Here is a 12,721-nt window from a genome sequence, read left to right on the forward strand (position 1 = left end):
AATGATGCATACTGTAGATGTTAGTAATGCCATGCAGTTGTGCACTTGTACCAATTCATCCAATAATATAACATTTGTGACTACACAAAAAAGGACAAATACTCAGATGAACAGTGCCAAGTTAAATAACATGCAGTGTGTTTTTTTGTACAGTTCACATTATTTTATAGAGTATTTTTGTTACGACTTTTTTAACATGCAAATTATATAGTACTCCACTTGCATCCATTAAATTGTGAACAATATTCAACTCAAAAAACAAAAATAGAGATGAAACATGGGGAGCATGGGCAACTTGTTGCCAAAATTTCACCGCAAAAAAGAAAAGAAAAATTGCCAAAATTACTTTCCGTGAAGCATATATATAGTCTTCACATGATGCTCAAGACTGAAACTGCAGATTAATAGATGCTGTCACCTCATGATGCTCACCAATACCAATTGGGGTTAGTTACATCAGCTAAGGTGGTTAGTGCGGCAAACCAGCAAGGCAGCGCTTGCTAACACAGCATCAAGAATCATCCAATTATATGCACATATATATAATGATATTTACTATAGCTCTCATCTCACATGAACCCTAGCTGGGTGAGATCGTCGTCCGGGATCTCCAGGCCTCCAGAGAAATCAAAGTCTTGCAGCGAGTCGTCCAGGCCGTCCGTGAACCAGGCACTGATGTCGTTGCCCTCCGGCACGTCCAGGATGTCCACCATGGGGTCCATCGGTGGCAGGTTCATGGGGGCGTCCAGGGACTCCGGAGCAACATTGGCCGCACTGTTCCTTGGTTGCTGGGTAGGTCTTGTGCTTAGAGGGTTGTTCCACTCGTTGGATTCTCGTGGCGACGGTGATGGGAAGCTGGAGTTGGATGGCTCTGTGACTCTGCCAAGGACGTTTCCAGATGTTGATAGCTGCGCTAGCTTCTGCTTTGGCTTCATCTTGGTCTTGCGCTCGTTCCGGCCGCTGCCAGACGAGTTCCGGCCGCTGCCTGATTTCGAGCTGGAGTTCTTGGCAGACCCATCTCTGCTCTGGTCCCTTTCTCTCTCGCCCTTTTTCAATTTTGTGCTACCTGCAAAAGGATCAGCAGATGTTGGGATACCTCATGAAAAAGATTTCTTACAAAATCATCATGCCAAAGTTAAGTAAAATGTGTTCAAGGGTGCTAGAAATACCTTGGCTTAATGGGCTTCTGTCAAGCTTTAGGGCCTTTGGCCTATCTGCAGATCCTGGAGGGACACCTGGAGCATAAGAAGGCAGATTAATTATATGGAAGTTCTTACAACTATAGTGTCAAATAAATAGGCGAGTTTGTGTGGCTTATTTCGATATCCACAATTGCATGTGCATTACCATCAACTGGGTCACTCTTTGGCAAAGGAGCGGACAGCACACTCCAAAGGAAAGGCTCCCTGAAGCAGCTTTTCTCTGTTTCCTCGAATTTCTGGCACCGGGCAAGTGTTCGCTTGGCAAAAGCCAATGCAAGCTGTTTTGCGGCCTTACTGGCCGCTTTACTGAGACCGCCCTTGTGACTAGAACTACCTCGACCACCCTGTGAAAAAGATCAAGGTTAAGGTTACTACTTATATTGGTTTCTGAAGTGGTAAACAAAAAAAAAAAACATACATAGAAAGAAACAAGCAACACTGGAAACCAACCAATAAAAAATTTCCTAGTTATACAGAATGGACTAATAGCGAATGCCAGATTAATGCATCTCAAAAATGAGATATTTAGGAACAAACATTGCTGGTATAAACAAGACTACACTTTTTTTGAGTAATAAACAAGACTACACTATGAAGGTGCCAGGCCAACATTCATCACATCACCCACCTCAGTTGTTCAGCAATCAGTTAAGACACGAAACCTATGGGAAGCAGAATGCCCTAATCGTCCAATTCCTTAAAAAAATAGTGCTAATAAAAAGTAGGCGGTAATGTAACTAATAGAGTATTCAGGTACCAGCAATTTTTTGTATGCCCTCTCTACTAATTTGTTCATTGCGTGTTGCTCCAGGCTCCTGCAGACAAAATTTTGGAATTAGACACCGCAATAGTTTCTACTCAGTTACATTAATAAAAAAGATAGACATAGGAAGAATCATTAATACCTTTCCTCCATGTTTTTAGTATTTCGAATTGCTTTTTCTAGCTTATTTAGTTGGCATTTCTTTTGATTCACCTGAAACAAGTCAAGAAGCATACATATTAATTAGAAAAGCATATCCTTTCCGACAAAAATGTGCAAGTTGCACAAGTACTAAGAAATATGCCAAACTGAATGTTGACAAAAGGACACATGCAGGGAGGTACTTTTGCATCAAAATGCATTTTTTAATGTTTTTAATGCATAGAATTGCTGTAAATCCAACGACAAAAGGAAATCATCAACACGTGCAAAATGAGGACAAGGCTGCTAGAATTACTTGAAGTGTGGTGCATAATCTCATTTGGTTTAAAGCTCCCTATGTGGGACTGTTTCAAATTGACTCAAACTATTCCAAGTTATGCAATATTGCCATATTCAAACAACCCAAAATAGTGACTTTCTCACCGTACCACTTATCTATTGAATTCTGCTAAGTTGGTGAGACCTGCTATTTCACTACTTTCAGGTTCTATCCATTTGTCACATGAGACCCAACAACTTTTTGCACAATCAATCTTAACATATCAAGCAATTCCACCATAATATTCTCATCAGTCTCACTACTTAAGCTTGAAGCCTCGAATTCAAGTTCTAGAACTACTAATACCAATGCTAGTTTAGTATGCTCTAAGTTTTCACAGTAACTTCATGTGAACTCTAGAGAAGATGAAATGATGACTTGATAACTTTAATTATCCGAATGATCTGTTGAGTTTAACCAAAATTGAATGCTGAATGTACCCACCTGATCAAAGAGTCTTTTCTGCAGCTCCAAAATAACTTTATTAATATCCTCATCCTCTCCCTCGTCCAGCTCTGGCTGCAGTCAGAAAAAATATCGCCGCGACCATGATTTGAGTTAATAAGGAGACATATGGAATAACACACAAATACTGAAAACAATGAGGTGACGATCTATGATGCATCTGTTTTCTCAAGGATCATCAAAATATGTTTGCAGTTGGTTCACCCTAAAGGAACATACGATGCAAAATGAGGGTCAACACTCTCACGACAGATCAACACCCACAGAACCACACCCCGTCAAGGTTTCGAATTCACAGCCTGCTTTCAGCCCTGATCACGGCATACTTCCAAAATTTGTCTGATCTAGTTGAAGTAATTGGCTTATATCATGTAAATAATGTACTGATAATCTCTTGTCAGTTCCCAAGAAAATGAAAAGAAACAAAAAATGGAATCAAATAAGAAAGGATGGCAATTCCCTTTAGCAAGCATGGCAAATCCTTGCCATGTTCAGTTTTTTGCCAGGAATTGCCATGCTTGCTACAAGATATTGCCATCCTCGCGACAACATAATTTGCCATCCTGACGTCAGATTTTTAGCATTTCCATATAAAATTGTAGCTAACTACTCCCTCCATTCCATATTAGTTGTCGCTGAAACGGATGTATCTAAACGTATTTCAGTGCTAGATACATCCGTTTGAGCGACAACTAATATGGAAGAGGGAGTACATGACAAAGAAATAACCTTCAAATAGACAACTTATCATGAATCGGGCTTTTAGAAACCATACCATCTCTGGAAAAATGTCAATACTGTGCAACTCGACCAAAGTCCTATCATGCAAAGACATCTGCGCATACTGATATCCATATAATGGTAAAGATAAATCTTTTCCGGGAGTTTGATACTGCTGTGTAATCTGCGGTACTGATCCATGCAGAGAGCCGTTTTCTGGGTACCCCATAACATTTATCCCATCTGATAGATTCTCACTGCAAACTGAACTTTGACTATATGAGCCCCTCAAATTACTGGAAACTGCAAAACCATTGGACATGCTGTTATATGCTGGGTTACTGTTTGAATGCTTGAAATCAGGAGACATTCCAAAACTGGATTCTAGCCCCGTAGCTTCGAATTCAACTGAGGCAGCACGAGGAAGGTAGTCATTTGAGAATTCCAGAAGTATATCTCCTTGGACACCATTGGACTCGGGAAAGTCATCAACATCTTCTACAATCAAGGCAGAGAGCAGTCTACTTGTCAGGGGAGCCATTTCACCAAATATTCCTTGCCCCTGTGGCTTTTGAGATGTGTTGTTATGATTCTCGCCAATATTATAAGACAAAATGTCAACAGATTCCCTTGGTCCAACACCATTTGCTTCCCCTTGATCCAGCAACAAAGAAGAATTGGATGGAGGCAGAACCTGGGAGGAATGCTCAACCTACAGATGAAAATAATATATGAAACATGGGTATCAAATTCAGATCTTTGCAGTACAGGGTAGACAAATAAAGGAATACACAAGTTGAGGATTTTATTGGAAACATCTTGCACGATAAGAGTAGGTGGTAGACATATAAAGGAATACAAAAGTTGAGGATTTATTGGAAACATCTTCCACGATAAGAGTAGAGGAGTGGCAGAATGTAAAGTACCATTGATGGTGGCCCATTGTAGTTAGCTGATGCATTTAACTTATCTTCATCGTGCTTATTAGACATGCCCATCTCAAGTTCTTCCAAGAATATTATCTGACCAGAGACTCCGGTAAGTGATGATTCATCCCAACAAGGCAACAGGTCCATTATACCAACTTGTAAGGAAAATAAAATCGAACCTGGTTTTTCAAGAAGGATAAATCTTCAGAGCTGATGAAAGTAAGCATGGGTTCTATTTTCTTCCAAAAAGGGCCAGCATATGCACCAACTGCAGAAAAGGATAAAGAATTCATCAACCATGAGACATAAAATTGCAGCTCTTTGCATGGCAAATAGATAGCTACGATATGTGCAATTGCACACCTATTGCACCACGGGCAGCATTTGCAGCAGCTAGAAGTTCTTCTCGGTCATCTTCAGATTCACCTACAACAAACAACTTAAGCATCAGGATCAACTTTCAGAGAAACCAAAGATCTTCAATGGTAAATTAAAATGTCTATCAGCAAACCTGTAGTATCCATTGACCCACAATTCAGAATTTCTGGGTGACGAGATGATGCTTTGCGGTCCGAGCCTTTCTTTGTTGGAGGACGGCCTAACTTACTGCAGCAAATTAAAGAAGACCATAAGTTTCAGATACAAATACAATACATGTGTTCGCTAGAATTCAGTCATTAAGCACCTTTCATTCTTTTCAGATGCAGGTCTTACGCTCTTTACCAACTTCCTCGTTTCAGTGCTGTCCAACTTCTCTTTTGGTATGGATGAACACCCTTTAACATGCATAGTGCCTCTTCCACTCCTCCCTTGACGACGAATACTACCATCTTCAAGTTCTTCTTTCAACGGAATCCTGCTTTTCTTGGACGAGAAAATTAAGTCTGATGCCACATGAGCTGAATTTGCCCCCTCATTCTCAAAGTCGCCACTGTTTGTGACTTTTTCCTTATTCCTGTGTTCAGTAGCAACAGACCCTTCACTTTCTGATAAACCAGCTGGAGATGTAACATTATCCATTCTAGATGCAGCTTGTGAATTATTGCTAGCTGCACCCCTCGGAAGTAAAAGGCCGGGCGTTTCTAATGCTGGCCTAACAGCAACATCAACTGGTGATCCTTCAGATACGGGTTCATCAAAATTTGACACCGGTGATACAACATTTGCTCTTCTTGTCCGTGACATTTTCTGTGGACGTTGACCCACCCAAGCAACAGGAGGTGAAGAGGCAGTTGCAGCCATGGGACGCTTGCGATTTGTGGTGCTTCCCAATGGTGAGGCTTTATTTGTGCAAGGTGCTTCTTCCCATTCATCAATTCCTCCAGCTGAGCGTAGCAAAGTAGATGATGAGTGGATACCGACAAGCGAACTGGTTCTTGGTGCTCTGGTTGCTTTACCCTTGGTCACAGGACTTAAGGTTCCTGGTTGCATATCCTCGGAAATATGTGCCCTGGAATCACGATGGATACAAAACATCAGAAGAATGAAGAAGCACATAACTATTCATATTTTGCAAAAAAAAAAAAAACAGTAGAAAGTTTGAAACTACATGAACTACAGCAGCACAAAGAGGTTTCAACCATTCAAATCAGTCTGATCATGTTATAGAATGTGTTGCTACAATATTGACATCAAGCTATCAATGCTTACTTGTTTCCTTTCACCAAAACCCGTTCTTTGTCTAGCCCACCATGGCGCTCTCGTCTTTCATTTGGAAGAGGGGTGGAATCCATCTCTGTCTTCAGAAGATACCGTGAGCCAGAACTACTCAGTTGAGAGCTTCCATCCATCTTGCTACCTCCAGATGCTCCAGCAGAAGCTCCATGTCTGTCATACAACAATTAAAAGGAGGGATAAGATAGGTGCCACTGAATGCGGAGATGACTCACCATGGTCATGAACCTGAAGACAATAATCTGAGGTTGGAACTCTGAAGCCATAGCATTCTTAACCTCATAATGCATCTCCATAATGATCCATTTGAAGCTTATGTGGAAAAACTATAAATACATAACAAAGCTGATGACAGTGCACGAAGATTACCTAAATGGAATAGCATCACTAGAACGTCCACGTACTTCACTGTTTGATCTATGTTGAACTGATGGTTTAACATCTCGGTCTACATCACTGCCTCTATTGAGCATAGTTCCAACAGAACGCTTACGTTTCATCTTCTTCTCCCATCCTTCACCACCAGGAGCTAGGCCTCGTAATTTGTCTTCAGAAAACCCTGATGTGGCATTGGCAATTCTGACGGAGCTTTTGTCCTTCTCCAAAGATGGGTTTTTCTCAGTATCAACCAAAGGGCCTCCTTGCCTTGTAGAAACACTAACACGCCCTTCCAACTGAAATATGAAGTCAAAGAGTCAACACAAAAGGCAAATGGTAGCACTGTGAAGACATAATAAAGATGAATACACTCATAGTCGAAAAACTAAAAATGCACTATTGTCTAACAATTGAACAGGCCACAAAAAAATAAGTGTGGGGACTTTAACTCAACCATTGAGCAACAAAAGGGAATTCGGGAGAGAGACATGGTATAAAAGCTTTGCTCAATCTTGACACATCTCCACCTAGACAACAGGTCCATTCAAGATTAATCGACCCAACGGTTCTGTCTCCACAATGTTTTAATTCAGTCATGGAATTCGGTACACAGCAGGGCTAGTAGGGCCTAAGCGCATAGTTATCAGCATCATAGAAGTATACAAAGATTTGTCATTTAAGATGAGATCACTTCCATGACCTGTTGCCCCATGTGATTTGCGCACGCACACTGATATGCCATGCCAACCACCAGTTCACACAAATTTATCTGTTTAGAATAGGAATAATGGAACCTCTAATATGTCATAACTCATAATCCAAGGTACCAACTCAAACTAACTACAATAGTGGAAGCAATGGCATACAAGCGAAACGGAGTTGCTGATTGAAAGCAACGGTGAAGTGGCAGAAGTACAAACCCGTGCATCTGCCGCCAGCGATGACCGGACACGCTTGCTCATGGTCGAGCTCTTAGCCCTCTCCTCGAGCCTCTGGACGGGGTTATCCCCGCTGTTCTGAGCCCCGATCCTAAGAGAGCCGCCAACGCTCCCCGACGACCTATCCACCGACGCGCCGTCACTCCTCTGCCGGCGCCGCGTGACGACGTTCTTGTACTTGTCCAGCTTCTGGATGGACTCCTGCAGCGACTTCACCCTGTCCCTGCAACCCCATACCATTTCAGGCCCCACCGGAGCAGCAATGCACGCGGAAGAAAAGCACGGTGAAAAGATACGAGGAGCAACGTGTACTTGGCCCTGGCCGACGACTCCGCGACGCCGCCCCGGATCCGACGGAGCTCCTCGGCGGCCGCGGGGGGGAGCGGCTTGCCCTGCGCCAGCGCGGCGAGCGGCTGCTCCGCCGAGTCGGCGAGCGCCCGCCGCAGCTCCGCGGAGCGCGAGTGCCGGTGCTCGCCGACGGGGAACTGATCCAGCGAGATGTACTGCGCGAGCGACGGCGGCTCCGTCGCGGCCCCCGGCGCCCCCCTCGCGGGGAAGCCCCCCGCGGCGGCGTCGGGCCTCGAGCCTCCTCCTCCTCCCGACATCGTCAGCCCCCTCCGAAGCTGCACTGCATCAAGGTCAAGAAGGAATCCCGCCGACCGGCCGGACGAGGGCGGCCAATCCGGCCGTCGAGCGGCCGGGATCGGCCGGATTGGGGATCGAGGGGTCCGCGGGTTGGGGGAATTCGGGGCGGGCCGGGGGGCAAAACCCTAGAAGCGGAGGTCGCCGGCGGCGAGGGGGAGCGCGTGGGGGAATTCGGCCGGGTTGCGGGTACAGATGGGAGAGAAAGATCGGTCCTTTTTAGGCACGAGGGCAAATTCTGACACTCTTGGACCCGGGGTCAATTTGGTCAATCATCATTTCATTTCTCTCTTGTAGTACAATTTTTTTTCAAGGGTAGTGTACTAGTACAACCTAGGTTTTCTATACAACAAAACGTTTTTTTCAAGCTCACTTTCTTCGATTTATTGGGCCTCAAATCCTAAATATGATATCAAGCCGTAACTAATTTAGTTCGAAACGAGTGCACGTGCCCACCCATGTCGCTACTTAATTACCACGCTCTCTCGCGGCAATCATGAGTCGCACGCTCTCTCCCGAAACTGACCACCCATGTCGCTACTTAAATTCGTTAGAGTTACTGCTAGTGGAGGATAAGGTGGATAGTTGGAGGCCAAATGGAACATAAAGATGTCACGTGGGGCAACTATTCAAGAGGATCGAGGATTCAAGGCGAATAACACGAAGGGGTCAAGGGAAATCACTACACATAATAACCACGAGTTTTAGATCGGGAATGGGTCCAAGCGCGTCTTTATCGCTTATTAATTTCGTTGAAAGTAGCACGTCGCTCTGCATCCCGCAGAACTGGTCACTCACATTTCGCAACTTAACTTTGCTAGAGTTACCCGTAGAGGGGACCAGTGGAGAGCGGGATCGAAAATGGAAAATGGACACGCATCGGTAAACGTCAAGGAGGATAACATGCGGAATGGGAGGATGAAGAGAAATCAATGCGCATAATAACCATTGCCTTACAAATCTGAACTCTGTCCGTCAACCCTTCCCCAAGTCAGTGGTATAAAAGAAAATTAGCAAGTTCCATAGCACGATTAAGAGCAAATGAGTACTAAAGTTGTATCATGCAAAAGAAAAAATCTACGATGAAACACCAATCGTAATATTTGATCTCAACAGATGCATTACATGTGTGATCTATGTGAAGATACCCTAGATCCATACACACTAGTAGAAAAAGGGTCAAATGTCAAGCACATTAGTGCCGGTTTGCTTTTGAGCCGGCACTAATGTGTGCATTAGTGCCGGTTCGAACGGCTATGCATTAATGCCGGTTCGTGTTGAACCTTTAATACCGGTTCGTGCCACGAACCGGTACTAAAGGGGTGGTGGCAGGCTGGTTCGTGGCACAAACCGGTACTAAAGGGCTAACCTTTAGTACCGGTTCGTGCCATGAACCGGGACTAAAGGGGTCTGACCTATAGTCCCGGTTGGAGACACAAACCGGGACTATAGGGCAATTTTCAAACTCTACCCCCCTGTGGACCGCCTTTTCAGTTTTAGAAAAAACAAAAGAAAATGATGAAAATGTCAAAAAATAAAATAAAATAAGTTTCCTATGTGATATGTGGTCTAGTTGTTGGGAAAATTTACAAATATGAATTTCGACTTTATTTGCAAAATCTCTCTGGAATTTGTAAAATGGGCATAACTTTTGCATACGAACTCGGATTAAAAAGTTTTTTATATGAAAAATCATCAACTCGAAAAGTTACTTCCGAATTTAACTGGGGGAACCCTGTTAAACATTTTCAAAATCCTCAAAAACCTAACAGAAAAAAGTTACGGGGCTTTTAAGATCTAGAGTGGAAAAAAATTCAAACTTGGTCAAATCTGGTCAAACTGTGGTCAAACTAATTATTCTAGAATATTAGTGTTACTAAATAATTATTTCAGTTTTTTTAAATTTTGGTCAAATCTGGTCAAACTGTGGTCAAACAATGGTCAAACTAATTATTCAAGAAATATTAGTGTTACTAAATAATTATTGTTTTTTAAAACAATAGTTTCAAACTCAAACAATGAAATGTGTGACTTCATGCTCAAGCTAAATTCCTGAGGGTTAATAGGATTGATATCTTACTATTGTCAGGAAAACAACAAGTGCAGACTTGGAAAGTAGAGGGAATAGAACTCCGAAGTTAAGCGTGCTCAGGCTAGGGGAGTGAGAGGATGGGTGACCGGCCGGGAAGTTAGATGATTTGGAATGAGTGATCCACACTTGAGTAGTTAAGAGGGGTGATTAGAGACTAAATCATCAAATAATTCAGAAAATTGAAAGTCAAAAAAAAATCAAATTTTTTTTCCAAAATTTTCAGAAATTTTTTTCAAAAAAATAACCTTTAGTACCGGCACCAACCTGTACTAAAGGTCCCCCATACCACAGCGCGAGCTCACGCCACGTGGTGGGCCTTTAGTGGCGGTTCGTGCCGAACCGGTACTAAAGGGAGGGGCCTTTAGTCTCCACTCCATAGTGCCGGTTGCAGAACCGGCACTAAAGGCCCTTACGAACCGGTGATAAAGACCTGTTCTGCACTAGTGACAAGTAACTACTAATGTCTTTCTACAACGAATAGATTACATGTAGAAGACATACAAGAAAATCTTTAAAACAAATATAGGAGTGTGTACATAGTGATGTACTACTACCCTAGGGTTGAGATGGTTGCACATACACAAACAATGACATACAAAAAAAATCTTTAAAATAAATACGGGGAGTGCCTACATAGTGTTGAACTACTACCCTAGGCTTGAGATGGATTGCACATACACAAACAATGCCACAAGGGTTTCCATTTTTATATCCACATTTTGCAGTTCCATTTCCAGTGAGACCAAAATATGTCAAGTAGGGAAAATTTTAAAAAGTTAAGAACATAGATTCATCCTTGAGATGATTCGGAGGAAATGAGTAAGATATTTATGAGTATTCCTTAGTTTTATCGATGTAGACATCCTACCTTGGGGAATAAAAATCAACAATCCCGCTGCCATGGATAACCAGAGATTCCCATCTTCCAAACACAAAACCTCCTTAAATTTGACAGTCAAAGCTTCTGGCAAAATATGCACGATTCTTCATTTGGATACATGCATGCATAGGGGTTTACTGAGCTGGAGAAAACTTCGCCAACCATGTAATGAGCATGGTTAGTTATATCAAGACAACACACTTAGAAGAGGAAGAAATTAGCAGCATAAGATTTGATCATAATCGTTTATGTTGGATTCATTCTCGAAATAAGTACATTTAGGTTATCACCGAGAAGAAGAAACTAGGGAGCTTGATAAGTCTCCGGTTTATCTATAATTTTTTTAGTTTATCCTATTATATTATCAATCTTCTATGCTTTATATGTCATTTTATATCATTTTTATGCACTAACCAATTAACTTAGTGAGTGTCAGTTCCTATTTTTTCCCTATTTCTTTTTTCGCAGAAAAAACATACCAAATGATGTCCAAGCACGACAAAACTTCACGGTGATTTTTTCTAAACCAGAAGAGACCCTCAAAGTTTCGGGGATGCACCGGATGATGATCGAGGGAGGCACAAGCTCAGGTGGTACGCCCTGCTTTCGCACTCCCTACTGATGCCTATTGCATGAATCTCATTCAGTCAAACTAGAAATTGTGTTTTTACAGCTGGAACGATGAATGTAATCCTACTATTCTTTAAGGGTAGGGTCGTCTGAGTACGGTACTATGGACATCAGGGCATATTGAATATAGTCATAGAATTTGGTGTGCTAACACACCATTCAAGGTGGAAGGAAGCAGTGGGGGAGGCATGCCTTATGATCTTATGGGTCCCACGTGTTCCCGTTTGACCTAATTACAGCGCTATAAATTCCCTAAAATCCAGAAACCCCTAGAGCAAGACCCGAAACAATTCCTCCACTGCCGCAAGCCTCTGTTATTCCCTAGTCCCATCTGGAGTCCATTGTTGGTACTCTACCGAAGGGGAAAACCATTGGGGAGGTAATCTTCATCAACCTTGCTGCCTCCATGATGATGTGTGAGTACTTTCCACAAGACCTACGAGTCCATAGCAGTAGTTAGATGGCTTTCGCTCTCTCTCTTTGATCTTAAATACAATAATCTCTTCGGAGATCTATTTGATATAATTCCCGCGGTGCGTTTGTTGGGATCTGATGAATTGTGGGTTTATGATCATATTATTCATCTAAAGTATTTCAGTCTTTTCTAAGATTTATTTGTGTGTGATTTTATAGCCATGTATTTCTCTCCGATCTATCCATCTTCTTTGGCCAATTAGATTGATTTTATCTTCAGTGGGAGAGGTGCTTGATAGTAGGTTCAATCTCGCGGTGTCCTTACTCTATGATAGAAGGAGTTGCAAGACATGTATTTGTATTGTTGCTACTAAAGGTAACATCTTGTTGTGTCTACATTATGCTATTATGCTTCAAGCATTACTCTGTTTATTATGAACTTGATACCTTGCGATGCATGCTGGATAGCAATCAAGAGGTGGATTAATAGTAGTAGATACAGATGGATTTTGT

At 42.4% G+C, this 12,721-nt stretch overlaps 1 protein-coding gene across 2 annotated transcripts; it reads right to left on the reverse strand.

The window, feature by feature from the left end:
* Positions 1–346: 346 nt before the first annotated feature.
* Positions 347–8,447, reverse strand: LOC109758112 (uncharacterized). Of its 2 annotated transcripts, none has more exons than XM_020316955.4 (16): positions 7,863–8,447; positions 7,533–7,773; positions 6,604–6,908; positions 6,211–6,387; positions 5,246–6,010; positions 5,072–5,166; positions 4,924–4,986; positions 4,740–4,828; positions 4,558–4,653; positions 3,687–4,343; positions 2,891–2,965; positions 2,108–2,178; positions 1,960–2,017; positions 1,348–1,546; positions 1,170–1,235; positions 347–1,066 (listed from the first exon to the last, which is right to left on the reverse strand). In XM_020316955.4, the coding sequence occupies exons 1-16, from the start codon at positions 8,153–8,155 to the stop codon at positions 570–572; spliced, it is 3,747 nt and encodes a 1,248-aa protein (XP_020172544.1). In that variant the 5' UTR covers positions 8,156–8,447; the 3' UTR covers positions 347–569. The 2 variants fall into 2 exon arrangements, with proteins under 2 accessions (XP_020172544.1, XP_020172543.1); XM_020316954.4 differs by having other exon boundaries at positions 7,857–8,392.
* Between the last annotated feature and the right edge of the window lie 4,274 nt (positions 8,448–12,721).

The sequence above is a fragment of the Aegilops tauschii genome, chromosome 3, assembly GCF_002575655.3.
Source record: "Aegilops tauschii subsp. strangulata cultivar AL8/78 chromosome 3, Aet v6.0, whole genome shotgun sequence".
In the NCBI taxonomy this organism is placed as follows: Eukaryota; Viridiplantae; Streptophyta; class Magnoliopsida; order Poales; family Poaceae; genus Aegilops; species Aegilops tauschii.

Bases quoted from the DNA above. Each gene is read 5' to 3' on its own strand.
- LOC109758112 (XM_020316954.4), bottom strand. From the start codon at position 8,155: ATGTCGGGAGGAGGAGGAGGCTCGAGGCCCGACGCCGCCGCGGGGGGC. The intron at 6,909-7,532 runs GTTTGTACTTCT...TTCATATTTCAG, and splicing joins CGCTGGCGGCAGATGCACGG to TTGGAAGGGCGTGTTAGTGT. The intron at 4,987-5,071 runs GTTTGCTGATAG...TGTTTGTTGTAG, and splicing joins TGGGTCAATGGATACTACAG to GTGAATCTGAAGATGACCGA.